This window comes from Phocoena sinus, chromosome 19 (genome assembly GCF_008692025.1).
Source record: "Phocoena sinus isolate mPhoSin1 chromosome 19, mPhoSin1.pri, whole genome shotgun sequence".
In the NCBI taxonomy this organism is placed as follows: Eukaryota; Metazoa; Chordata; class Mammalia; order Artiodactyla; family Phocoenidae; genus Phocoena; species Phocoena sinus.
In genome coordinates this window covers 24,880,792-24,905,667 of record NC_045781.1, presented here as the reverse complement: position 1 = coordinate 24,905,667, position 24,876 = coordinate 24,880,792, and the positions used below count along the sequence as shown (strand labels likewise).

General features: G+C 54.2%; 1 protein-coding gene across 1 annotated transcript in view; it reads left to right on the top strand.

Annotated features, from left to right (window-relative positions):
• ZNF423 (zinc finger protein 423) overlaps positions 1–24,876 on the top strand; it is a 327,316-nt gene that overhangs the window by 277,159 nt on the left and 25,281 nt on the right. Inside the window, exons 6-7 of the mRNA XM_032611804.1 lie at positions 19,515–19,646; positions 21,298–21,413. Coding sequence (XP_032467695.1) covers positions 19,515–19,646; positions 21,298–21,413 — 248 coding nt within the window. The remainder of the gene's footprint in view (positions 1–19,514; positions 19,647–21,297; positions 21,414–24,876) is intronic.

Below are 24,876 nucleotides of genomic sequence, written 5' to 3'. Positions count from 1 at the left end.
GAAAAGGGATCTGATAACCTGGGAATTGCTTCTTGGATGCCTGGTTTCCCTCAGACTGTGAGCCCAGCAGAGGCAGAGGCCCCGCTCCCAGGATCACGGCTGCCAGCGGCACCTGGCCTGGTGAGCATTTGTCCGCTGGAGCAAGCCCGCTGCAGAGCCTCTCCCCCTCCCCCGGAACGCCCTCCCTGCTTTTGTATCTCAGAACGTGTTCCTCCAAGGCCCCCTCTTCCAGGAAGTCATTCATTCATTCATTCACTCACCCACTCATTCAGCAGGAATCTCTTGAGTACCCACTATACCAGGCACCTGCTAAAGTGACCTCACTTCTCAGAGAAGGAATTTCTTCCCTCTTGGTGTTGCCCCAGCTCGCATCCCAAATATTTTATCCGTCCCTCTTAAGAGGCTGACCTTTCCTGCCTGGTGTTATGCACACACCTGGCTGATCTCCCTTCCTAACTAGACAAGACGTTAAAAAAACACTTTACTGAAATAGAATGTCCATCCAGGAAAATGCACAAATTGCAAATGTACAGCCTGAGGACTTTCCAGAAACGGAACACAACCAGACCAAGGAGGAGAACCTGAACGGCCCTCCAGTAGCTCCCGTGTGCCCCCTTAGCAAGCACTGCCCTCACCTCCGGACCCTTAGATGGTTTTGTCACTGGAGGCAATTCAAAGGCGGGATGTGTGTCCCTGTGTCTCCTGGCCTGCCCAGCACAATACCTGGCATTGCTGAATAAACAAATGGACGGACAGACCCAATAATGCAGGGATGAGAATAATGGTGCTGTGAATATAATAATGGCTGACTGTTGTTGCATTCTACCAGCCTGTTCTAATCAGTGTTTTACGGGCTGCCTCGTCTGGTCCTACTGAGATTCCCAGAGGTCAGTGACTTGCCCAAGGTCAGCCAGCCGGTGAGTGGCAGTCACTCTGACCTGGGTCTGTTCGGCCTGAATCTGGAGCTGGCACTCTGAACCTCACTTCCTGCTGGCTTACAGCCCTGGGCAGTCCTTTCTCTGCTGGGCCAGCTGGACACAGGCTCAGCGGGCGACAGAGCTGAGCTGTCCTTGGCGAGCGAGATGCCGGTTCCTCGCCACCCCTGTCCACCCACCGGGCGCCCCATTCCTCCCGAGCTGCACCGAGCCTTCCGTGTGCCTCTCCAAAGGACAGGGCATATTTCTTCCCAACCCTCTTAAGATCCAGCCCACACTGGAGGGCTTCATCATTATGCAAATTAGCTGGATTGGATCTGCTCCCGCAGAGGACTCCAGGGGTGGCAGAAGGACGGAGCTGCCTCCAGAGCGTTGGATTGAACCCCAGATTAGGCCAGTCGATGGGGGTGGGCGGGGGGGTGGGTGGGCATGGAGACGGGGCTGGTGCCAATGATTTGCCACCCTGGGGAGGCTGGCGGGAGTGGGGGGCTGGGCACACGCCGTGGGGAGCGGGGTGTAGGCTGGGCGAGACCTACCTTCCAGCATTGTTGCCAAAGATGGGACTGAAGAAAGACATTCTTTTCGGATTGACTCTTTGTGTATTGAGCCCTTTTATGATTCACCAGTAAGTAAATATCAGCTGAGGGGTGATTTGTTTCTAACAAGCTTATAAAATACGGGCGTCATTTGTGGGCTTATTGGAGTGCTGATTATAAACGCTCCCCCATGCCCACTCCTCTATGTCAAATTAGCATTCAAAATACAAATATTGGATCTTTGGATCACTTTCTACTGTCTCTTTGGAAGCTGGCGCCATGGGAAGGGGCAGCGATAGGACCGTAGCCTCAGACGAGGAGCATTTAGAACTCACTTAAAGGCTTGAGGGTTGAGGGGGGGGCCCCCGCTGGGCCCTCCAGAGGCTGGGGGCCACGAGGCCCTGTAAGCCCAGCTGCCCCTCTCACCCTTCGCCTTGCCAAGTTTCCTCTGACCCAGCTCCTCCCGGCCCCCAGAGCCTGTCATCTTCAATCTCACGGAGGGTGCAGATCTGGGCAGGCTGCCTCTGGCCTGACGAGCCTTTGGAGCTGCCGCCTCTCCCCGTGGGCCAGGGCCAGGCCCAGGCTAGACCCAGGCCGAGGCAGCCACAGCCAAGCATTTCTGAGCATCTGCGGGGGCCTCCTCACGAAGGGTCATAAGGCCCCCTGGCATCTCTGTCCCACTTGGAGCCTCACTTCCCATCTCCCCACACCTCCCGGCCTCTGGTTTTGTGGTCACGAATTGTATCAGACAAATCGCCCTTGCCTCTGAGACATGAGCCTGCGACAGATCCCACCAGCTCACGTGCGGGTGGTCACTCACACCTTTCAAAGCACCTTCACAGCCACGTGAAGGAGCTGGTGCTTGTGAGAGCCTGGAGGTGCCCTCCAAGCTCTACCAATGCCTCTGTAACTTCATTCCCATTTTACAGATGGGGAGACTGGGGCACAGATAGTTGACTTGCCAGGACACAGTGGCAGAACCCAGACTTGGAAAATGGCCTGCCCATCCCACTTGATAGATGATGGAACCAAACCTAGGTGAGAGGACTGATTTGCCCCCATGAAGGCGGGAACCGGATGGGGGTCAGCAGGCAGTGAGAAGCTGCCTGAGTGAGGCGTGGGGCCGCCGCCCAGAGTCTCTGATGGAAAAAAACACAGAGCAAGGGCCTGAGTGGGGCCATGGAAATCTCTGGTTCCAGCCCCCTCTGTTCATAAATGGGGACACCGGGGCCAGAGAGGGGACACTGCCTTGCTGTCATTGTCTTAATCGTTAATCAGCGGATTAAATTTTTTTTTATTAAAAAAGCTTTTATTCTACTTATTACAAGAGCTGTCCGTGCTCTTTGCAGGAAAACTAGAAAATACAGTTGGCCCTCTCTATCCGTGGGTTCCATGAAATCAATCAACTGGAGATGGGAGATAACTCAGGAAAAAAAATCCGGAAGGCTCCAAAAAGCAAAACTTCGAATGTGTCAGGCACCAGCAACTATTCAGTAGCGTTTACATTGTATTTACAACTATTGACAAAGCATTTACATTGTACTAGGTATTATACATAACCTAGAGATGACTTACAGTTTATGGGAGGATGTACACTGGGTGTATGCAAACATCAGATCATTTTAGGTAAGGGACTTGGGCATCCGAGGAGCACCTGCGGGGTTCCTGGAAACAATCCCCTATGGATTCCGAGGGATGCCTGTACAGCCAAGCGAGAATAAGGAAAATGTATCCTGCCATCCAGAGATGACCCTCTGTCGCCTTTGCCTGTGCCCTTTCAGCAATTTTTTCAATAAGCACACACTAATATAGTTATACCCCCCCTTCTCTTTTATTTCCAAAATAAGATTGTGTTGACTACCTGGTTTTCCTTATTTCCACTTAATTGGGTGTGAGGCGGGAGGCTGTGAGGACACACTGTCCCCTTAGAGAAGGTGTCTCTCTCTGATACACGGGGACTAACTTTGGTTTGTCTCTCGAGAACCGCCTTCTGCTGAGTGAGCACTGATTAATTGCCCACTGTGTGCGGGCTCTTACCAGGCACTGGGTACCTGGAGAGAGGCGGGAACTGGTGTGAGTGCACCGAGGAGGTGGGGACGGGTCTCGGGTGCAAAGAGCAGGGGTCCCGTATGAGTCTGGAGGTAGGGGGGTAGGTGGCAGGACTCGCTCCTGTCGAGGTGGGAACCTGAGCTGTGCTCTGAAGACATCTTGTTGTTGGCAGGGAGGGGCGGAGGGCATTCAGGGGAGGGCCTCGCCCGCGGGGAGGCAGGGGAGGTGAGCTCTTTGGTGACCTGGGCAGAAGGCCACCTGGGCCCCGTTTGCATGCTGGATCCCAGTCCCGCCGACACGTATGCAGCCCTCAGAAGGCCTATGGGATTCCTGCTTTTCTCAGCTCTGCCATGCAGACGGAAGCAAGGATAGGGCCAGGCACTGTGCTGTCTGGAGGAGTCTTGTTGGAGACGCGCTCTTGAATTTGGAACCAGAATTCAAGGTACTTTGCTAGAATCTGGCCTGCGGTTTCTGGATTGTCGTTAAGGTTGGGCCTCTGTACATTCAGGGTGTGATTAAAGCATGAAGTGAAGGCTTTGGATTTCTTCCCCTCCCCCCGCCCCCAGATTCTGAGGTTAGCATTGTGGGTGAAATTGGGGCTACGGCCTTTGCTGTAGTGGGAAGTACTGTTCTGAGAACTGCTTTAATTTGTGGGAACTGGAAATGGGTTCTGGAGGGGTGTGTGTGTGTGTCCATCTCCCGGTCATGTCCAGTGGGGATGGAGGCGTCATCTTACTAGAACAAGCCTTTCAATGACAGGGGGACCCTGTGTCCTCGCACCGAGCCTCTGCCCTCCAGTGGAAATGCACTTGCATCCTGGGTGCTGGGTCAGCAAGGCTGTGATGTGGCCAGTGAGGAAGGTCCAGGGCCCTGGTATGGGCTGGGCTGGGCTGCTGGGCACCCGACTCCTCTCAGCTGCTCCCCCTACAGAGGCTGCCAACCATCCGTCTCCCCTAGAGCTCCACCCTCCACCCCAGGGGTCCCTAAGGGCCCAATTTGGGGTATTTTCAGGGTTTCTGGGTGACTGCATTGTCACACACGCCAGGTCCCTTCATCTGGCCTCCCAAGCTCCTCACCCCCGAGCAGCTTGGGGGTCACGGATAGTGTCTCATTGACCTGTTACCCCAGGGCCTCACCCAGCACCTGACACAGTCAACAACAGTGATGGTGGTGATAATAATAACAGCACTGGTGCTTTGAGGCCCATTCACCCTGACAGCAGCCCGATGAGGTTGGTACTGTGCCGGTTCTCATTTCCCATTTGGGGCGACTGTGGCTCAGGGAGATGTGATCACTCATCCAACACCCAACAGCTAGTAGGAGGCAGCAGGGGCGTTTGAACCCTGGCTCTGAACCTACACTTCTCTCCACGTGCTGTGCTGGCTGAGTGCACCAAGTGAGCAAGTGAGGGGCTGTGTCCAGCCCCGAGAACAGCACGTTTCTTGGGGTGAGGGTAGGGTCGTAGGGCAGACTGGGTCCTGCGCTGTCACCATCCGGATGCTATCGGGACTCGATCCTAGGCACGTAGAGGGTGTCTGTGGACACAGAGCCGTGTGTCTGAGCTCCTACGTCTGGGACAGCATTGAGTACGGGAACCCCCAGGCTGCATGCTCCAGGGAAGAGTCCAGAGCCATGAGGGTGGGGGTACGAATCTACTGACCAACCAAAGTATTAGCATTAATTGAGCACCTCGTGTTTGTCTGGCCCAATTAGAAACACCAGACAAGCAAAAAAAAAAAAAATGCTGTTTTTGTCTTCAGAGAATTTATTAGCCAGGACTGTTTGGGTTGCAGGTGACAGCAAGTCAAGTTAGCTTAAGCAAAGGGACGAATTTTTGGAAAGACCCACCCCCACACCTTTTTTTAAAAAATAAATTTATTTATTTATGTATTTATGGCTGCATTGGGTCTTCGTTGCTGTGTGCGGGTTCTCATTGCGGTGGCTTCTGTTGTTGCGGAGCACGGGCTCTAGGCACGCGGGCTTCAGTAGCTGTGGCTCGAAGGCTCTAGGGCACAGGCTCAGTAGTTGTGGCGCACGGGCTTAGTTGCTCCACGGCATGTGGGATCTTCCCGGACCAGGGCTTGAACCCGTGTCCCCTGCATTGGCAGGCGGATTCCTAACCACTGCGCCAGCGGGGAAGCCCGAAAGACCCCTTTTTATTTCACAAAACTATGAATAGCTTTTGGTGCAAGTGGAACCGGAGACTCGAATGCCCGTGTAGGACTTTCTCTTGGAACATCGTGGTTGGAAGGACAGAGGCAAAGCACGGAGAACTGTTTGTGTCGAGGTGCGGAGTCAGGAATGAGCAAGGTCCTGAGAGCGAGGAGACCAGTGTGGCAGGGGGTGTGGGTGTGGCTGGAAATAGGGTGCTGGTTAGTGGGGCCTGGGCTGTTGAGATTTCACTAGGAGAAAGGGAGCCACTGAAGGTTCTTGAGGAGGAGAGTGAAATGACGGCCGTCGAGCCTGGGGAGGATTATCCAGTCATTGTGCTTGGGATGGACTGAGCGGGGAGAGACTGGGGCAGACATGGTGTGCCGGGCCAGGAGGGCGGAGAGCAAAGGGTGAATGGCCAGGCGTTGATGTGCTTTTTTCCCGAGAGCGTCTATGAAGCTGTCTTTTCCAAGAAGCAAAAAGGCGAGATGCCAGCCAGAGCTATACAGAGGGACATTTTCCTGCCGCGGCGCGTGGGCCTCGAGCTGCCTGCCTCTCATCACAGCTAATGGCAGCTGTTCCGCTTGCTGGGCCAGCGTGGAGGGTGGAGGGCTGCATGGGGGTGGCCTCCACCCCCGCCCCCCAACCTCTCAGCAGTTCCCCTGCTTCCTCCTCCTGCACAGGCTGCCCATGTCCCCTGTTCTTCCGGGGGTAGGGGCTGTCAGGTGCTGTCAGTACACTGCCCCCGTGGGCTAGGGGTGGTGGGTGGGATGGGAGCAGACCTCAGGCTTGGGTGAAGGCGCGACCAGGTGTGAACAGAGCTGGCTGTGGGCAGAGGCAGACTGGCTGGCCTCTGGGAGCTGGGCTATGGCACCTAAGCTGCCTAGAGATGGCAGAGCCCCACCTGGTGTCTGGGTGCTGGCCCCAAAGCATCCCGGATAACTGTGTGGGAGAGCTCGGCTCTGGGAGGTGAAGAAACCCACGTTAATGTCAGAAGTGAGCCTGGGGGATCCGGCAGGCCTCCATCTGGGTCTGTTGGAGAAAGAAAGAAAGGCGGGAGCGCTGTGCTTGCTGTCAGCAAGGTGTTAGTTTGGTGCTGATGGTCGAGGAGGGGGCGCGGGGAGAGTGGACCAGAGGAAAATTCCGTCTAAGGAAACGCCTTAGAGGGCCGGGCCGCAACGCCGAGCTTTGCCAGCTCCTGGGGCCCCTCAGCCGAACTGAAGACAGGACTGCTCCCCCGGGACAGCTCAGTGTGGGTATTATGATGGGGCTCATGTGACGATGTGAAGGATGTATTGTTGATTTGAATGTATTCATTTATTCCATGTGGCCTTTGAGTGCCCAGTTTTCATTTTACTCGGGTCACAGAAAAAACCTGGTGCTTTGAGATGTAACGTGCGAAGCAGAACCGGGGAACCGCACACCACTCAGTTAAGCCTTACAATTTCGAGCAGACACTTCCTCCACGAGCAGTGGGGCTGAGCCAGTGTACGGGTGGGGATTCCCTGCATCGGTCATTCTCTCTCTTGGCCTTAACCTCCCATAGGTGTCCTCTGTCTGCTGACATTCTGCTGTTTCTCGGGGTGATGCAGGGAGCGGAAGACGCGGGTTGCTCAGTGGTGGGGTGCCAGGTGGGCCCCTGGCGAGCTAGTGACCCACCTCACAACCTATGGGTCAGAGTTACCCATTTATCCGGGTTGTGCCCTTCAGAGAAACCTCGTGTCTCTCGAAGTTTCCTGCATCCACTGTGCTCTTATCTGCCCCGGGGAAAGCAACCATATAATTATCAGGGTAGAGGTTTAAGTTGAAGGTCAGAGAAGTTCACATCTGAGCATTTCCCACGCAGAGCAGTTGTAGTAAACACTAACAGGCAAAAGGGACGAGGCGTTCTTTACAACATCTGGGAAACGCACATACCACAACTCAGTAAGTGTCCAGCGCCGGCTGTGTGCCACACACTGTTGTCGGTTCTGGGATTATGGTGTTGAACAAGACGGGGGAGAGCCCCTGCCCTTGCCTCGCTTGCAATGTGCACAGCGCTGGCCAATAGAACTTTCTGCCAGGATGAAAACCTTCTACGGCATCCCACTCGGTAGCCGCTAACCGCATTGCTGTTACACACTTGAAGTGCAGAACTGAAGTTTTAATTTTATTTAATTAATTTAGATTTAAATAGCCCCTTGAGTAATGACCATATGGGACAGTTCACACCCAGCAGATGCATACTTTTGAAAACTTTGCAGTAGCAATCAGTTTTTATTTTCTAGTCTTGTCACTTTTTTCACGGTGAATTGCAGTCTCCAGGCTGAGCACTAGGTCTTCTTGCTTTAAGTATTAGGAGCTGCAGGGACAATTCTGTGTCCACCTGGACGGAAAACTTAAAAAAAAAAAGTGGTGCTACCAGCCTCCTGCATGGGTGCCCTGTGTTTGTGTGCATGTGGGTAGCTGTCTGGTTTTTTGATGCATTGCTGTGTCCATTTAAAAAAAATGATCTTGGTAGGGGAATAAACGATGTCAGCCGCAGAGACAACCCTTGTAGTTGAAGCAGGGGTAATTCATGTGTCCCTGGCAGGGTCGGTGACCATAAGAGTTTTGCAGCCTGCCTGTCCCGTTAATTGTATGTTATTAGAGGCCATTAATCTGAGGATTATTAGCCTGATGGATTTTTAAGCAGTTGCCTTGTTGTGGAAAACTTGAATCTGATGATGAGGGATATACGTCAGTAGGTGTTTGGCGTGTTCAGAAGTGGGTCCCCAGGGGATGTAGCAGAATCTTTATTTTCTGAGCGTCTTTGTCTTTTGCAGTTGGGGGGGCCGGCGTGTGAGGAGGGCCATGGAATGTCTTCATCAGTAGGGTGTTTCAAGCCCCCAGAGTGTCAAGTTCTAGAAGTTTGAATTCTTTAGCGCTCCAAGAGTTCTCTCTCCCTCGAGTTCTCATTGAAGGCCCACCGATCTTTCTGTAGTTGATTTGATCATTCACTCATTTATTTCGCTCTCTTTCCTTAAAGTAGGTGAGATCGGCACCCCCCATCTCTTGGAGGACCTGTCCAGGGCCTGGTTGGTGACTTTTCTTTTGCCAAAGAAGTCTGTAAGCAGAGCTGTCTGCAAAGATCGTGTGTTTTCTCATTAACCTTCCAGGGCTGGGTTCCCTGGCAGCACGGAAGCAGATCCTAGCGCCAGAAGAAGCCTCCCTCCGTCGAGGACCCGGTCCAGCGGGGCCAGCCTCTGTTTGAGATTCTTAGAGCACTGGGGCCCTTAGGGAGCTCTGTGCATGGGCCCAGCTATGAAGAAGGGCTGACCATTCCCAGGGGGTGGGGGAACACATGAACCTGAGTCATGTCCTCGTCTCAGGCTCTGCTTTGACCTCCATAGAAATCCCAGTGAGTTTTAAGAGAAAGGAACTCGGAGAAGAACTGGGAAGAAATATGAAACTCTGGCCGCAGGAGCATCTGAGGGGAGATGGAATAAACTCCTGTGGTCAGAAGCAGGGAGCTGTAGCGAGGCACAGCTGAGCAAAAGGGTTTGAAATCTGGACACAGCTTTTGCCCTCGCAAATATGAGGAGGGGTGTGGAGGCGGAAGAGGATAGAGACAAGGAAAATTGACCCAGAGGCATTTTGTGGGTGGATGTAACATAGATTGCATACCCGCAATGTGCCGGGTGCTAAGGGCTCTTGAAATGTTTACTGAAGGTGGATTCAACTGCCCTGGTGACTCCCGCCGAGGGCTTGTGTTACAAGACCCTGGGTGTGGAGTTTCAGGGTCGAATCGTGTGGGAAAGAACCAAAGCGGCGATAGTAGCACTGGCGGTGGTGCTGTAATCCTCCTTTTCACTCACACTTCATAGCAGCCCTGTGAGGGAGGCGACTTTCTCCCCATTTCACAGATGAGGGGACTGAGGCCTGGAGGGAAAGTACTCAGCCCAGTCACCCTGCAGGTCTGAGGGGAGCCAGGAATATCTTCCGAGCTGCCTAGTTCACGGGCGTGTTTTTCCCCCCACTCCCAAAAGAAGATATCTTGATGAAACAAGGGTGGGAGAGAGGCAGGCAGTTGAACTGTCCTGTTTGCTGTGATGGGAAATCTCAAGGGAAATTTACCCGGAATCACGCTCAGGCTTAACTGACCCCTAGCTAAAATCCATCTGACATGGCTCTTGGGAGCAGTCGGTCAATGGAACCATCTGGAGTCTTCTGATTTGAGTTTCGGAGGAGAGGGTAAGCGAGCACTTGTAACTTAGGATAGCAGCGTGCTGGAGACGGGCCCTGGCCAGATGGCCGTCTTGCCACGGGAACCCTGGAGTGGGTGCACGGGCGGCTGATCCGGCCAGGCCCTCGGGGGTGTGTGTGCAGGAAGAAGGGCCTGTAGTTGTCCCCTCAGCCTGTTTCCCCAAACCCCACGTCAACAATTCCCCCAGGTGCAGAGAGCGATGCACATCTACTCGACATCCCTGTCCCGCCTCAAGGCTGGGAACACGCCTCTTCCGACCCTGGAATAAAGCCAGGCAGCCTAGTGATCTAGCCAGGCTGAAACAACGCCTGAGTATCAGATGAGAGTAGAAATCTCAGAGTCCCACTCCTTTGGTGGACTTTTACCGGATGGCAAGAGGGCCCAGCGCTTCCGGCTAGAATGACGTGAGACGTTGGGGAGGGTAACCCTTTCCACCTGCCTATGCCCGCCAGCATGGGGTTAGAGCTACATTCTGCCGAGATGGGGAATTCAGCCTCCCCTTTTCCTGCCAACTGGTAGCCTCCGCGTGGACATGCCGTGTCAGTTTATTGGGGCGTTGGCATCCTTGTCCAAGGCGGATGTTGGTGGGTACCTGGATAAATAGGTATAAATAGTTTTCTTTCTGATATGTGACCGGATTATTTTCCAGTTGATTTCAAGCCTTGGCCCCAAGTGGCCCACAGATCAAAAAAAGATAAGGGTCAGTTACAAGGTTGAGCTCATTCTCCGTCGCCATGGCAACTGACCTCAGGCAACCCTCAGAGGACTACACCCAGCTCCCCAGGTGATATTTCTACTGTCCACGCCATCAATCCCAAGCCTTTCAAAACTCAGGCTGCCTAATTGTCAGGGCTCTGTTTTGAAGAGGCCCCAGGTCCCCTGTGGGGCCCCAGTTCAGGCTGCCAGAGCTCATTTATAAGCCTTTCTGAAGCATGGGGGACCATGAGATGGGTCCCTCCTGGCCAGAGAGGTCTGGGAAGGTGCCTCTGAGGGGAGGAGGGAGGGCACAGCCCACCCTCCAGGATCAATTAAGAAAATGGGGGCCCAAAATGGGGGCAGCGGTGGTGGGGCGTGCCTTCAAGCAATGGTTGGGTATTCTTGAGTGATGGGAGGCCCTGGGCAGCCCCAAGCACCCTGGCACTGGGGGTCTGGGGCCGTGGGGATGCTGAGGTGGCCTGGGGGAGTGTTAGCTGCCCACTGCAGAGTCTGCCCTCCAAAGACACCCTCACCATTTTCATCCCGGTCATGGTAACAGGAAAGTGTTTCCCATTGTCGAGGATTTCTCAGCCTTCTGTAAAGTGTGGACCAAAAGCAGCTGTGGAAAAGTGTACTCCTTTTTAGACATCCGAGACATACGATCCTGGTGAAGGTACGGCTTCCTCACAACAGGGTTCTAGTGAGATCAGCATCCCCAGCAGCCCTTTTATAGGGCTCAGTGCTCCTTGAACTTGAACGCACACCCAGGTCATTGGGGCACTTTTAAAATGCAGATCCTCATTCTGTGGGTCTGGGTGGGGCCTGAGGTGCTGCATTTCTGACCAGCTCCCAGGTGATGCCAGAGACCACACCTTGCCCAGCAGGGACGTAGATCCTGGAGGGCAGCTGGGGCCTACCGGGTTGGGGATCCCAAGATCAGCCCTTGCCCCCGCTTCCAGGCTCCCTGATTTCCGCCTGGCCTCTGGTGAAGGAGCCCGCCTCAGACCCTGTTTCCTCCTTTGCCCCTCGTCAACCCCAGCCCAAATGTCATCCCTCACCTTTCCTCTTGGCTTGCCTGGGTTCGTTTCCTGTGGTACTTAATGACAGATCAATAGATAAACAACCTGATCTGGCTGCCCAGATATTATTATCTGCCTGCCCTCTTCTCTTCTGCCCAGAGGTCTTTGTTCTTCATAGAGAACAAAGGACGGAGGTCCCCATCGGCCCTTGTCTCTATTACCTGTCTGTTTGCGGTTGGTTATTTACTGGCGTGGCGTCAGAGAGGTCCTCTCCCAGGGTCCTCCTCTTGCCTTCTCATTTGCCTCTTCTTCCTTATCGCCATGTGCCCTGCGTGTGACCGAGCCTGTGCCCCTGGACCTCAGGGGCCTTTACTTGACCTGACCCTTGGGGTGGGCCGTGGGCTCAGCCCCTGGTACTGTGGAATTGAAGTCTGGTGAAGTTCGTTACCCGAGCTGGTGACGGAGGATTTCAGCTCGGCCAGGCAGCCTGTGCACCCCTCTTCAGCTCCCTCCGTTTGCAGAGATGCTGTTGCAGGGACAGCGCTGCAGCCTGGGGCTGGCCCAGGCTGTGTCACTGTGGGCAGTGCCACCTCCCGTCACCTGGGAAAAGTCCCCAGCACTCCTGCCACCTGTAGTTGGCGCTGGTGCTGGTGCTGGCAGGGGGGCCCACCTGGCTCAGACATGGAAACGTGGAGGGTGGGTCTGACTGTCCTCCTTCTTGACAGAGGTTTTTGGGTGATTGAGGAGCAGAGGGTGGCTTGCTAGGTCCCAGGTCTCAAGTCCTGTGGCCTTTTTGGTATTTTCTAAAGCCAGAGAGGGCTGCTTGTGGTGGCCAGCATGCACCCCACCCCTGCCTCACTCTGCCCGCTCCCTGGTAGGGGCTTTGCCCTCTAAGCTTCTTTTCCTCTTCTGTCAGTTGAGGGAGCCCCTTGGTGCCTGCACTCCTGGACCAGGCCATCTTGTGAGGATCCTAACAGCAAGTTCCTGTAGGCAAGAACAGCTTTTATAAGCCCTAGTCCTAAAAGTTTCGGGGGGACCACTGGTGTCCGGTAACTGGCATTTACCAGTATCTCCTCCCCATGTTCCAAGCATTGTATTAAGTGCTTTACACAAATCGTTCATTCCCTATTTACTGTGCACCTACTTTGTGCCAGGCCCTGTTCCAGGCACTGGTGACATAGTAATGAGCAAAATAGCCCTCGTGGAGCTTATATTATTCTTTCTGTGTGTGTGTGTTCTGTGTGTACGTGTGAAAAAGAGAGTCAGTGAGTTAAAATAAACAATCATCTCTGTACTATGCCAGATGGCAGTGAGCGTTCTCAAGGAAATTCAAGGTGGGTAAGGCTCTAGAAAGGACGGGGTGTGTGTGCTGTCTTTGCCGGGGGGTGTCTGGGTAGGCCTCGGTGGTGGCATCATCTGAGCAGACACCTGGATGAAGTGAGGGGAGGGGGATGAAGAGTTGATCTGGAGGAAGGGTGTCTCAGTGAGGGCAGTCGTCCTGTGGCAGAAGAAGCCTGCTTGGCCACCTTACAAACTCCTGTGATGATGCTTCCCATTTTCTAGCAGAAGCAGCTAAAGCTCAGAGAGGTTAATGAACTTATCCAAGTACACACAGCGAGTGGGTGAGGGAATGGGATTCAAACCCAGGTGTTTCTGGTTCTAACTTTTGTGTCCTTAATTGCTGCTTCCTGAGTGGAGGTAGCTAATCATGTCCCCTGTCTCCACAGGTGGCCGTCACTGATTCTCTCCTAGAGGGGTATACGCGTGAACGATACCGCTCTCAGGGGCAGCTTTTCCCAGTGGGGTCCCTGCTTAGAGAAGGGCCAGGCAGGGCCCACGGCTGTGGTGGGAGCGGGTCATGCTCAGTGCATTAGAGTCCAAGAACAATGCCCTGTCCCCTCCCCACTGCAGCCTGCTGCCCCTCCCTCCCAGGCAGCAAATTACGGCCTCGGAGTGTGTGCCCAGGCCTGCCTTTGACATCAGTGGGGCCCACCTGAGCTTCACCTTCAGGATTCTGATAATCAGCTTTCTCTCCTCCTGGCTTCCCCCAAGACCTGTATGGAAATAAGTATGTGTCTGCCAGGGATCAAATGCTTTTGGAGACAAAAGTCGGTACCGGGGACATTACAGGGAGCTATCATCTCGGCACGATGCTCTTCCACAAAGCCCTCTGCTCCCCTTTTGGGCTGACACAGTTTCAGCCTGAAAGGTTCCAGCAGGCTGACTTGGTTTTAAGCAAAAGCACATCCTATTATTTTTTTGAGAAATGAAGTGTAAAATTAACACTTATTATTCCTGAGCAGAGGAAAAAAAGAAAAGAGAGAGAGGGACTCTGGGATTTTCATGCTTGTCGGGTTGTTTGTTTGGCAGTTTGGGTTTTTATTTATTTTTATTTTTAAAACATCATAATAAATCAATAGATTCCCCGTGCCAGCCCTGACTTATGGGGACTGGGAGGCACAGCAAGCAGGTGAAATCTGCATTTCACTTTACAGATGAGCGGAGCTGTATAATTCACTTGAGTTGCGTGGGTCTCTCTTATGGATGCCTGTCATGTGCTATAAAGAAAAAAAAAAAAAAAAAAAAAAAAGAGCAGAAAGAAGAGGAGGCGGCTGTGCATCTTCACTCACCAAATCCTCCGGCCCCACGCCGGGGCGAAGGGGCCTGTGGACTCCCAGACAGCTTTGTCACTCTGCTCCAAGGTGTCGCCGAGCCTGTGTGATCTCATATAACTCAGGAGAGTTACTCTCCGAGGGTGCTGCTGTCTTCAGACCCTGCAACTTGGGATGGAATGAAAGGTTGTCAGCGCCGGTGGGGTGAGAGTGATGGTGACAGTGAGTTTTCTCTATAGCCACGGGCTGGCTGGTACTGGGTCACGGGCACGCAAAGGAGTGTTTGCACACTAACTAGGGCAGCCCCTGCCACCCCTCCCCACTGTTTTTTTGGACCGTTTTGTAGGCAGAGGTACACATAATGGGCCCCCCAGGGAGCCCCTCTAGCCCCCACCGGTGGGGAGAGGGCCTCGTCCTTCAGGAAGATTTGCAAATCAGAAGGTCTGCCTTCAAGTGGGAGAGGTTCCCAGGTCTATGGGAAGCCCTCAGGCTTTATTATTTTTCACCCACTTTTACTTTTTTGCTTGTTTTATTTTCCCTCTCCTGTCTCCCAGGTTTGACTCTTAAACACGTTAGGTGGGGAGTGAGGAAAGGGACCAGATAGTCGTCTATCGGGCTCTTGATCTAATTATCCCGGAACCTCACATGGGCACCGGTTTGGGGCTGTGATTTGCTTAAATGGCAGCTGTTTAGGCCCCGGAACCGGCTTGCAACTCTAGTCCGCCTGACTGTGCACGTATTTATGGACATGGGTGCAGGGTGTAGCTGCGTCTATGAACCGGGGGGACCGGCTGATGAATCGCTCAGCGCTCGGAGGACGGAAGGTGACTGTCAGACATGATTTCTCTGATTTATAAGTTGCAGGAGCATTCTTTGTCCTCTCCCTGTTTGTGTATCAGATGGGCACGTCTCCATTCACAGCCAGGTGGATAAAGGCCCTCACTCAGCAGAGAGCAGTAAATCCTCCTTTGTCATCTCAAGCCCAGGGAACCCGCTCTAGCTGGGCAGAGGGAGAGAGACCGGCCAGGGCATCTCTTCTCCATGAGTATTTCCTGAGCCCCTCCTGTGGGCCCAGGTGGAGCCTCATGCTTTGGGGACCAGAGGAGAGGACATTATCTGTGCCTATAGCCTAGTTGCCAGGATCAGGAAGACTCATGGGATATGGTTAGATGAATCCAGGGTCACTGTGCCCAGCCAGGGGCAGCCGTGCAAGCTGGCATAGTCGGGGAGGCTGCCTGGAGGTGGTGTGCAGGTGGGATGCGTAAGGATAGGGAGGGCTTTGTATCTTGTTCAGAGTACCACCCCCAGCTGGTTGTGTTACCTCAGCAAGTGGTCTAATCCTCTGAACCCATTTTTTCTCTCCTAGAAACGTGGCTTTCCCAGCAAGCAGGGTTAATTCTGAGAGTCAATTTGTTATAAACTTAAACTTCAGTTAACTAAAATAGAAACCTCTGTACAGTCATCATTTTCACATACCCTCTGCCTCATTAATGTGCAGGAGATGTCCACATCCTAACAGGGAGGGCATATGTAAGGGTGGTATCTCTCTCATTCATTCATTCATTCATTCACTCATTCCTTACTCTGTGCCAGGCTCTGCGAAGCACTGTTTGGGCGGGGGAGGGGGTGAGCAGGGCATATGTTGTGGGGGGAGGGTCTTCTGAGGCAGTCCCCCCACACTGGAGGCCATCTCTAATTATGATGAGAGCCTCCCCGAGGGAAGTGGAGGACGTGCGTTGGGGCCCGTGAGGCGAGCGTGCTGAGCCTGCCCTGTGTCCCAAAACTTGTCAATGAATTCCTTTTTCGCCAGTATAAATGGAAGATCAGCTTGAATCTCTGTCGGGTGCATGTGGCCTAGTTGCCGGGGCTCCAGGGGCGTGACAAACACCCGGAAGATTCCAGCCAGTGGGCTATGTGGGGCAGGCCCACCTGCACACGCACGTGTGTGTTTGCGCCTCTGCGGTGGGGTGCCGGGCGGGGGTGGGGGTGGGGGAAGGTTGGGCCAGGGGGATGCCTGCTGTCCCTGCCAGCCCCTGCCAGGGCCTGGGGACCCAGGGACTCGCCAGGAGCCTCAGCCCATCTGTGTTTGTGTTTTGCCACTGGCAGAGCCCCTCTGCTACCTAATTCTTGCCTTTGAGGGCTAATCGGAGCACCTGGCACCCTTGGTGAGGCTGGTTCCCTGGGGGAGCCCGAAGGGGAGCCTGTGTCCTTGGCTGTCCCAGATAATACTCTCCCCGATACTGGCACGCTTGGCAACAAACACCTATTGAGTGCTTGTTGTGTGCCAGGGGCTGGTCAAAACCGCTTTTCATGTATTAAAGGAGTATTAACTCATTTAATTCTCACATCAACTGTAAGAGGAAGGCTATTTGATGGGGGGGGGATTGGCTTTTTAAAATATTTATTTTATTCATTTTCTTTATTTCTCTGGCTTTGTCAGGTCTTGGTTGTGGCATGTGGGATCTTCACTGAGGCGTGCGGGATCTTTTGTTGCAGCACGTGGGCTCTCTAGTTGAGGCGCGTGGGCTCAGTAGTTGCCCCGTGGCATGTGGGATCTTAGTTCCCCGACCAGGGATCCAACCCGCATCCCCTTCATTGGAAGGCAGATTCTTTACCACTGGACCACCAGGGAAGTCCCGGGATTGACGTTGTTTTAAAGCCTGTTCTTCAAAGGCTTTTTAAAAAGCAGTTTTAGGTTGACAGTAAAATCGAGAGGAAGATACAGACTTTCCTTCTATCCCTTGCCCCACACGTGCATAGCCTCCCACATTTTCAACATTACTCACCATGATGGTACATTTTTTTTGCAAAGATGAACCTAAAGTGAAGCATCGTGGTCACCTAAAGTCCATGGGTTTCCTTGGGGCTCACTCTTGGTGTACATTCTGTGGGTTGGGACACACGTATAATGATATATACCTATTAGCGTAATATCATACATAGTGGCATCGTGTCCTAAAATTCGTCTGTGCTCTGCCTATTCATTCCCTACCAGCCCCTGTAACCACTGAGCTTTTTATTGTCTGCATAGTTCTTCCAGAATAGCTGGAATCATACAATATGTAGTGTTTTTCAGATTGGCTTCTTTCACTTAGTAATATGCATTTAAGGTTCCTCAATGTCTTTTTTTTTTTTTTTAATTTATTTATTTTTGCTGTGTTGGGTCTTCGTTTCTGTGCGAGGGCTTTCTCTAGTTGCGGCAAGCGGGGGCCGCTCTTCATCGCGGTGCACGGGCCTTTCACTGTCGCGGCCTCTCTTGTTGCGGAGCACAGGCTCCGGACGCGCAGGCTCAGAGGCCATGGCTCACGGGCCTAGTTGCTCCGCGGCATGTGGGATCCTCCCGGACCGGGGCACGAACCCGCGTCCCCCGCATCGGCAGGCGGACTCTCAACCACTGCGCCACCAGGGAAGCCCCAATGTCTTTTTTTAAAGCACTGAACAATATTCCATTGTCTGGAGATATCACAGTTTATGTGTCCACTCATCTACTGAAGGATATCTTGGTTGCTTCCAAGGTTTGGCAATTTTAAATAAAGCTACTATAAACATCCATGCACAAGCTTTTGTGTGGACATAAGTTCTCAACTCCTTTTGGTAAATACCAAGGAGTGAGATTGCTGGATCGTATGGTAAGAGTATGTTTAGTTTTTTTTGTTGTTGTTTTTTTTTTTGTGGTACGCGGGCCCCTCACTGCTGTGGCCTCTCCCGTTGCGGAGCACAGGCTCTGGACGCGCAGGCTCAGAGGCCACGGCTCACGGGCCCAGCCGCTCCGCGGCACGTGGGATCTTCCCGGACCGGGGCACGAACCCACGTCCCCTGCATCGGCAGGCGGACTCCCAACCACTGCGCCACCAGGGAAGCCTGAGTATGTTTAATTTTATAAGAAGCTGTCAAACAGTCTTGCAAAGTGGCTGTGTTAGTTTGCATTCTCACCAACAGTGAATGGCAGTTCTGTTGCTCCACATCCTTGTCAGCATTTGGTATTGTCTGTGTTCTGGATTTTGGCCATTCTCGTAGGTGTGTAGTGTTAAGGAAGCTATTATTGAGTATTTTAGAAAAGAGGAAACTGAGGCACAGAGAGGTTACATAACTTGCCCAAGATCATGCAGTAAGTAGCAGAGTCAGGTTCCAACCCTGGGTGATGTGACACTCGAGCTGGGGCAATTCTCCGTCACCACTACTGACCAGTGAGCCGCACTGGTCACTGGTATGGCCCCTTTCATTCTCTCACAGCCCTGTGAGGCAGGGACTCAGGTGGCCCTCATCTACTGAAAGTGAACTGTTGCCCAGGCCACATGGCTTGAAGAAGAAGCCAGGATTTGAACTCTGCCCTGCTGGTCCTGGGTCGGGGCACCAGACAGCTCTGCTGGTGGGAAGCTGGCGCTCAGGGCACCCTCTCCTCCCTGGGCACCTCTGAGTGAAGGTTTAGGGTCATAGCAGCTCCCAGGTGGGGAGATGGAGCTGTGTTCTGATCTGGAAGCAGCAAAGGGTGTCTTCCCACTGTCCGTGAGCACTGGGTAGACCGTCTGTTTAAAAATTTTTAAAAGAACACTTTATTGTTTTTTGCAGTATCTTCCAGGGGCTGCCCATCCCTCTTAGAGTAAAATCCCCAAGCCCTCTAGTGGCCGGCAAGGCTCTTTGTGAAGTGCATCCCTGGGTCCCCACTGTCCCATGCTGTGCCTGGCCCCCCAACGGTCAGGCACTGCCCCCTCACTGCCATCCAGATGGCCCCGTGTGGGCCCACCTCGGGGCCTTGCCCTCAACTCTCCCCTCAAGAGCTCCCTGTGTTACCTCGTCACCTCCTGACGCTTATGTGTTGATTGTCTTTATTATCTGTCTCCCCACCACTAGAATGGGGGCAAGTGCATTACCTGCTTAGCTCCCCACAGAATCCCCGCCTGGCACACAGTACATGCTCGATAAATGGTCTATTGGATTTTTTAAAATTTTGGTTGGACTCCCTTCCCCATGCGGACCCCATCCTGGGCCCCTCTCCTCTATGATACAGTCTAGGATTCAAGCTACTTGCCTTGTTGCTAGACCAGCAGGAGAAATCACAGCAAATGACACATTCAAGAGCCAGATACTTGGGGCTGGCGCCCCCTGGGGTCTGTTAGCCTTCCGGGAGCTGGACCATCTAGAGCTGGGATGGGTCTGGGCATCCACAGCCCCTCCCCAGCCCTGGTTCTGGGGGTCAGGGAGAGCTGGCCTGGGGTGTACTGGGGGCATGTGGACTCCTGCAGGAGGACACGGTGTGCAGGGTGGCTGACTGGCCGTGGCTCTCCTTGCAGAGGAAGGCATCAACCATGAGTGTAAGCTGTGCAACCAGATGTTCGACTCCCCGGCCAAGCTCCTCTGTCACCTCATCGAGCACAGCTTCGAGGGCATGGGCGGCACCTTCAAATGTCCCGTGTGCTTCACAGGTAAGTGTGCCCGGCGGGGAGCACGTGGGGAGAGGGAAGGGACCCAGGGGCCCGGCCGCTTCAATCCCTGGCCCTCAGCATGTGGCCCAACGTGGCCCCGGAGCTCACGGGGAAGCCCCGAGGGATCCGCAGCCCTACTGCTCCGCCTGCCTCCACATAGAGCTGACCCCGGCCCTTCCTGTCTTCGCTCTCTGCTGTCTCCTCTTCGGCAGCGTGGGTTCCTAGCCCTCCTCCCACCCCTGCCGTCAACTGCTACCACGCTTTTTCCCACCCAGCCTTGCCCTTCCTTGCAGTTGGCCCTTCACGGTCCCCAGGCTCGTCTCTGAGCTCTGTCCAGCACCAGTGGGGTTCCCGCTTCGCACACCTCCTGTCTCCCCCTCCTCCCTGGCCTGTCCCAGCCCCTGCTTCATCCATGCTCCAGGCTGGAGGGGTCAAGGGCAGCTCTGCCGGCCAAGTCCCCAGACCCCAGACTGGCTGCCGGCCCAGGCGAGTGGCTGTCCCAGCCTGAGGCGAGTCTCAGGGGCTCTGCCGGCCCCCCTCCTGCTGCCCAGATGGCAGCCGGTGTGCGTGGGGGAGGCTGGCCTTCCCCTGCCTCTCCCTGACATCTGTCGTCTGCCACGGCGGGAAGCCCACCCTGGGGAGGGCGCCTGGCAGGAGGGGATCTCTGAAGTGCTCACCTCCCAGACACACAGCTGCTTCAGGGCCACCTCCTGTGTGCGCCCAGGGTCCGGACCACATGGAGGATACAGCCACCGGGAGGCCGGGGCTGTGACCTGCTCTGCGACAGGCCCGAGGAAGGGGCTCCGCAGCGGGGGGAGTCCCCGCAGGCTCACGCTCCTCTGGGGTTCCCAGGAGTCTTGGCACACACTGGTGCCTCTTCCCTCTCAATCCCTCCACCTCAGGAGCCCCCACCCATCTGTTACCATCCCACTCTGTGAGCTGGGTCGGGGGCTGGCACCAAGGGGCCTCAGTTGCCAGGTCTGCCCATCCAGGACACGGGGGCCCCTGTGTGGAGGTCCGAGGATGCTGACAACCTCAGCAAGATGAGTGATTCCTGTTAATTGAGTGCCTTCCCGTACTAGACTCTGTGCTGAGCTTATTTAAATCAAACCTCAGCTCTGCCACCTGCAGAGTGAGACCTGGGACAAGTCACAACGTTCCCAGTGCCTCGGTTTTCTCTTCTATAAAATGGGGATAATAGCAGTGCCCGCCTTACAGGCCTGTGTGTATTCAAGGAGCCCACATTTGGAAGGTATCTGGCAAACGGCGATGATGAGGACGATGACATTCATTGGGCTAATTATGTGCCAGGCCATCTTTTAAGCGTTTTGCAAGTATTAACCCATTTGATCCTCCCAGCCACCTAGTGAACTACATACTTTAGCGATCCTCATTTTTCAGGAAATGAAGCCCAGAGAGGTTAAGCGACTTGTCCAGTGTTGCACAGCCTATAAGTGGCAGAGTTCAGCTTCACTGGCTTGAGCCCTCTCTAGCGTGCGCCAACAGTGTGTCCAGTAGCCCATTGTTTGGCCGCCGTGTCCGTGCCTGGGTGATCCCTACGTGGGAGTGGCGTGGAGCAGCTGCTCTGGTTGGCCGAGCCCGTGTCCCCAGTGCCTGGCCCCCTGATGGCCATGTCCATGTCCATGTCCAGTTTTCGTCCAGGCCAACAAGTTGCAGCAGCACATCTTTGCTGTGCACGGACAGGAGGACAAGATCTACGACTGCTCGCAGTGCCCACAGAAGTTCTTCTTCCAGACCGAGCTGCAGGTGAGTGCCCTTGTCCGCTGCACACACCCCTCCTGGGGCTCTCTGGGGCTCCCATTGGCACTGAGGGTCTTGGGGTGAATCCATGATGGTGGGATCTTGTACTCAGCACCACCCCAGCCGCAAAAGCAACAGGCCCTGGACTTGTGCTTGTGGGTCTGGAGCCAGTGGCTGCCCTCCCGGCTGGCTGGTATGGGGTATGGCCTCCTGGCCTCACTGGCCCAGCGTTCTGGGCTGGAGAGCTGGACCATAGCAGCTGAGCCTGCAGCCAGAGTCGGAACGGTTAACATTTGTGCTGTTTCCGTTGCAAGTCCCTTCCCCTCTCAGGGATTTCATTTCCCCACTGGTATTACATGGTGATGTTCCACTGAACTTTGGATCTATGGCTGGTGGCCCGTGTGGCTTGCATGGCTGAGTCCTGGGGCCGCGTGTGGCCGGAAGCTGGATCTGGGATCTCGGAACCTCCAACATGCCCAGGAAAGCTAGAAAAGTGAGAGCAATGGATACCGGTTGGGCCCCAACTCAGAGGAAGGGATACTTGCCAGTGGTCCTGAGGCTGATGTGGCCCTCAGGTGGGGCACCACAGCCCTACAGCTTCCTCAGCCCCCCATCCAGGGCCTGCAGTAGCTGAGAGGGCCCTTGGGAAAGGAAGCGGCTGTGGTGGGCTTCCCAGGGCTCCTGTAGCCCACTCCCCTCGGCATCCCACGGGCCCCTTCCCACCTGTTACGGGTTTCTGGGGACCCAGATCTGTGTGCAGGTGAAAGCACCTTCTCACGTGCTGGTTTTTGCAAGAAACTCTTTTAACACTGGAGAGGTGACATGCTGTCACAGAAATACCACACACACACACACACACACACACACACACACCCCATCAAACACACACAAAGGAAAGTTCCACACACACAGTCCCTGTGCATACACACAGAGACATCATTTTCAGAGTACCACCACACACACACAGCATAACACCACACCCCCAAAGAAGTAACACTCAGGCATCCACAGAAGTACCACACGTACACACAGACACGCCGGGATATCACGCAGTGGGAATAACACTGTTTTCAGCTGGGATGCGGGTTAGGTTCTGCTGCAGGGACAAACATCCTTTAGCCCTGTCTTCAAGTAACGAGGGCTTATCTGTTGCTTGTGTTATGTATCAGGTGGCTGGGGAGGAACTCTGCTCACGACAGTCAGTGACCTGCGCCGATGGCGGGTTCATCTCCTCTCATGTTCGCGTGGTCTCCGAAGCAGGGAAGGGAGGGGGTGGCGATCGCAGACCGCTCTCAAAGCTTCACTGGGAAGCGACCCACATCTCGCTCCCACATTGTCTTGGCCAGAGCCCTTCAGGTGGCCATGCCCAATGTCACAGGGGCGAGGGAGGGAATCCCCCAATGACTGGAAGGAGAGGAGAGCTGGCGTTCCTCACAGCCCCACCCCCAAGGACTGGCGAACACCGTGGCCCGCCAGGTGTGTCCGCCCAGCCCGTACACCTTGCCTGCACCCCCACGCAGGCGCTGATGCTGCATTCAGCTGCGTGTTTCAAGGCTGCAGCCACAGCAGAGTCGCTGGAGGGCAGCAGTGGTGGCCCTCTTCTGGGACTGAAGGGGTGTAGCCGTGCCTGTTGCAGGGTAGCCCGCTTCACTGCGCTATAGCCCATGCACTCAGCCAGGCCTGGACCCATCCTGTCTGCACGGCTGCTGACGACTATCACCCAGAGGAAGGGAAAACAGGCCCACAGAGGGCACAGGAGGGACTCACCATCCGACAGTCAGGGTCCTGTTCCCATGGGCTGGTCCCGGGGCCTGGGCCAGGCAGACAGAGCGGACAGGCCTGGCCTCTGACCTTGAACTGCACCAGGTGGATGGCTGGAAAGCCCATTTCTTTTCACTCTTCGGGCAGCCCCTCTGAGTTCCTGTAAGTCCTGTACCTCTCACACAACGTTCATTCCATCTCAGTGTGGGACAGAGTTATGGACCCAGGCCCAGAGAGGGGGTTCTGCTACGAAATGACCAGCAGCAAGGTAGTGACTGCACCCAGGGCCCACTGCTGTCTCCCCATCGATCCACAAACTGAGTGCGTACCTCTGTGCTGAGGCCTGTGAGGGAACAGCTAACTGCCCTCTCATTTGACCAAGGGGGACTGGTGCCAGCCCTGATCGGCATCTGTCCAGGAAGCCTTGCTCGTGCACGGGCTATGCACCCTTCACCCTGTCTCCACCTGCCTTACCAGCCTGACCTAGCTACCAAAATGGGCTCCAAGTCTCCAGACAACTGAAGCTTTTTATAGCCCAACATGGCAGGCCCTCTGGTCCCCCCACGTTGTCCTGGATGCCAAGAGAGGGATGACTGCTCTCCTTGTTGGCTTTGAGGTTTTGCCCAGAGAAACTTCCCAGTCCTGCCTTTTTCAAGCTTCGTCGGCATCCCTGTGCCGGAGGCCTAGCTCGTGGTGCACAGGTGGAGGTGGCTATGGTTTCAAGCCAGATCTTGCTTCGGCTGCACCCACCTGGGGCTGCAGACGTCCCAGACACCAGAATGGTGTGTGTAAGCTGATGATTCCCTGGGTCACCCCGTCAACCTTTAACGCAGATCCTCAGATGCCAAGAACCTCACTAAATTGTAGCCTTAACGAGTCACTATTTTCTGCAATTAATGATTTTAATTACAGACCATTTAAATATGGTAGTGTTGTAGCAATGCCAAATCTACGCAAATAATGGCTTTCGTTAAGTAACTTGAGGAACAATTTTCTGGTTTTTTGAGAGAAGGGTTTTTCAGGCCTTGAAAATTTCATCGTCCTTACGCTGAAGCTGGGGCTGGCAGACGAGTGAGTTATTTCCCTAGAGTGACACGTGCGGGCTTGGGGGGTGCAACAGGAGACAGGGCCTGGCCCTTGCTGGGGCCTTGAGTGGCTCTCCGGTTTGTATGTCATGTAGGTCCAGTGGGGAGACTCAGGGCAGCTAACGTTTGCAGGCACAAGTGACTCTGGGCTGAGAGGTCTTGAGAAGATGTGAAATTTAAGATTGTTCTCACTGTAGGAGCTGACTTCCTGCTGTGGATATAGAGGTAATAGAGGTAGGAATGGGCTCTGGAAGGCTTGGTCTGTGTCAGAGTGATATGCCTGCCTCCAAAGGGAGTGTTCTCTTAAGATGCATTAATAGGAGTTGTCAGAAAGAGGGAGGTGCAGGTCCTGTTTGATTCTGAGTTTACCTGGCTCTGCCCAGAGACTGAGATTAATTTAAAGAACTTTGGACAAACCAGGGCACATTCATTGATTAGGTGCATGAGAGGGGATTCAAGTTGCTCTTTATTTGTTCAAAGCATGTAGATAGAGGGCCCATTATGTGCAGACACTAGATCTAGGAACTGACGAGACAGTGGTGAGTGAGACAGAGAAACACCCATAGGGCCTACATTCTGGAGGGATTGATAGACACTTTCCAATAGTGGTCAATGACATGAAG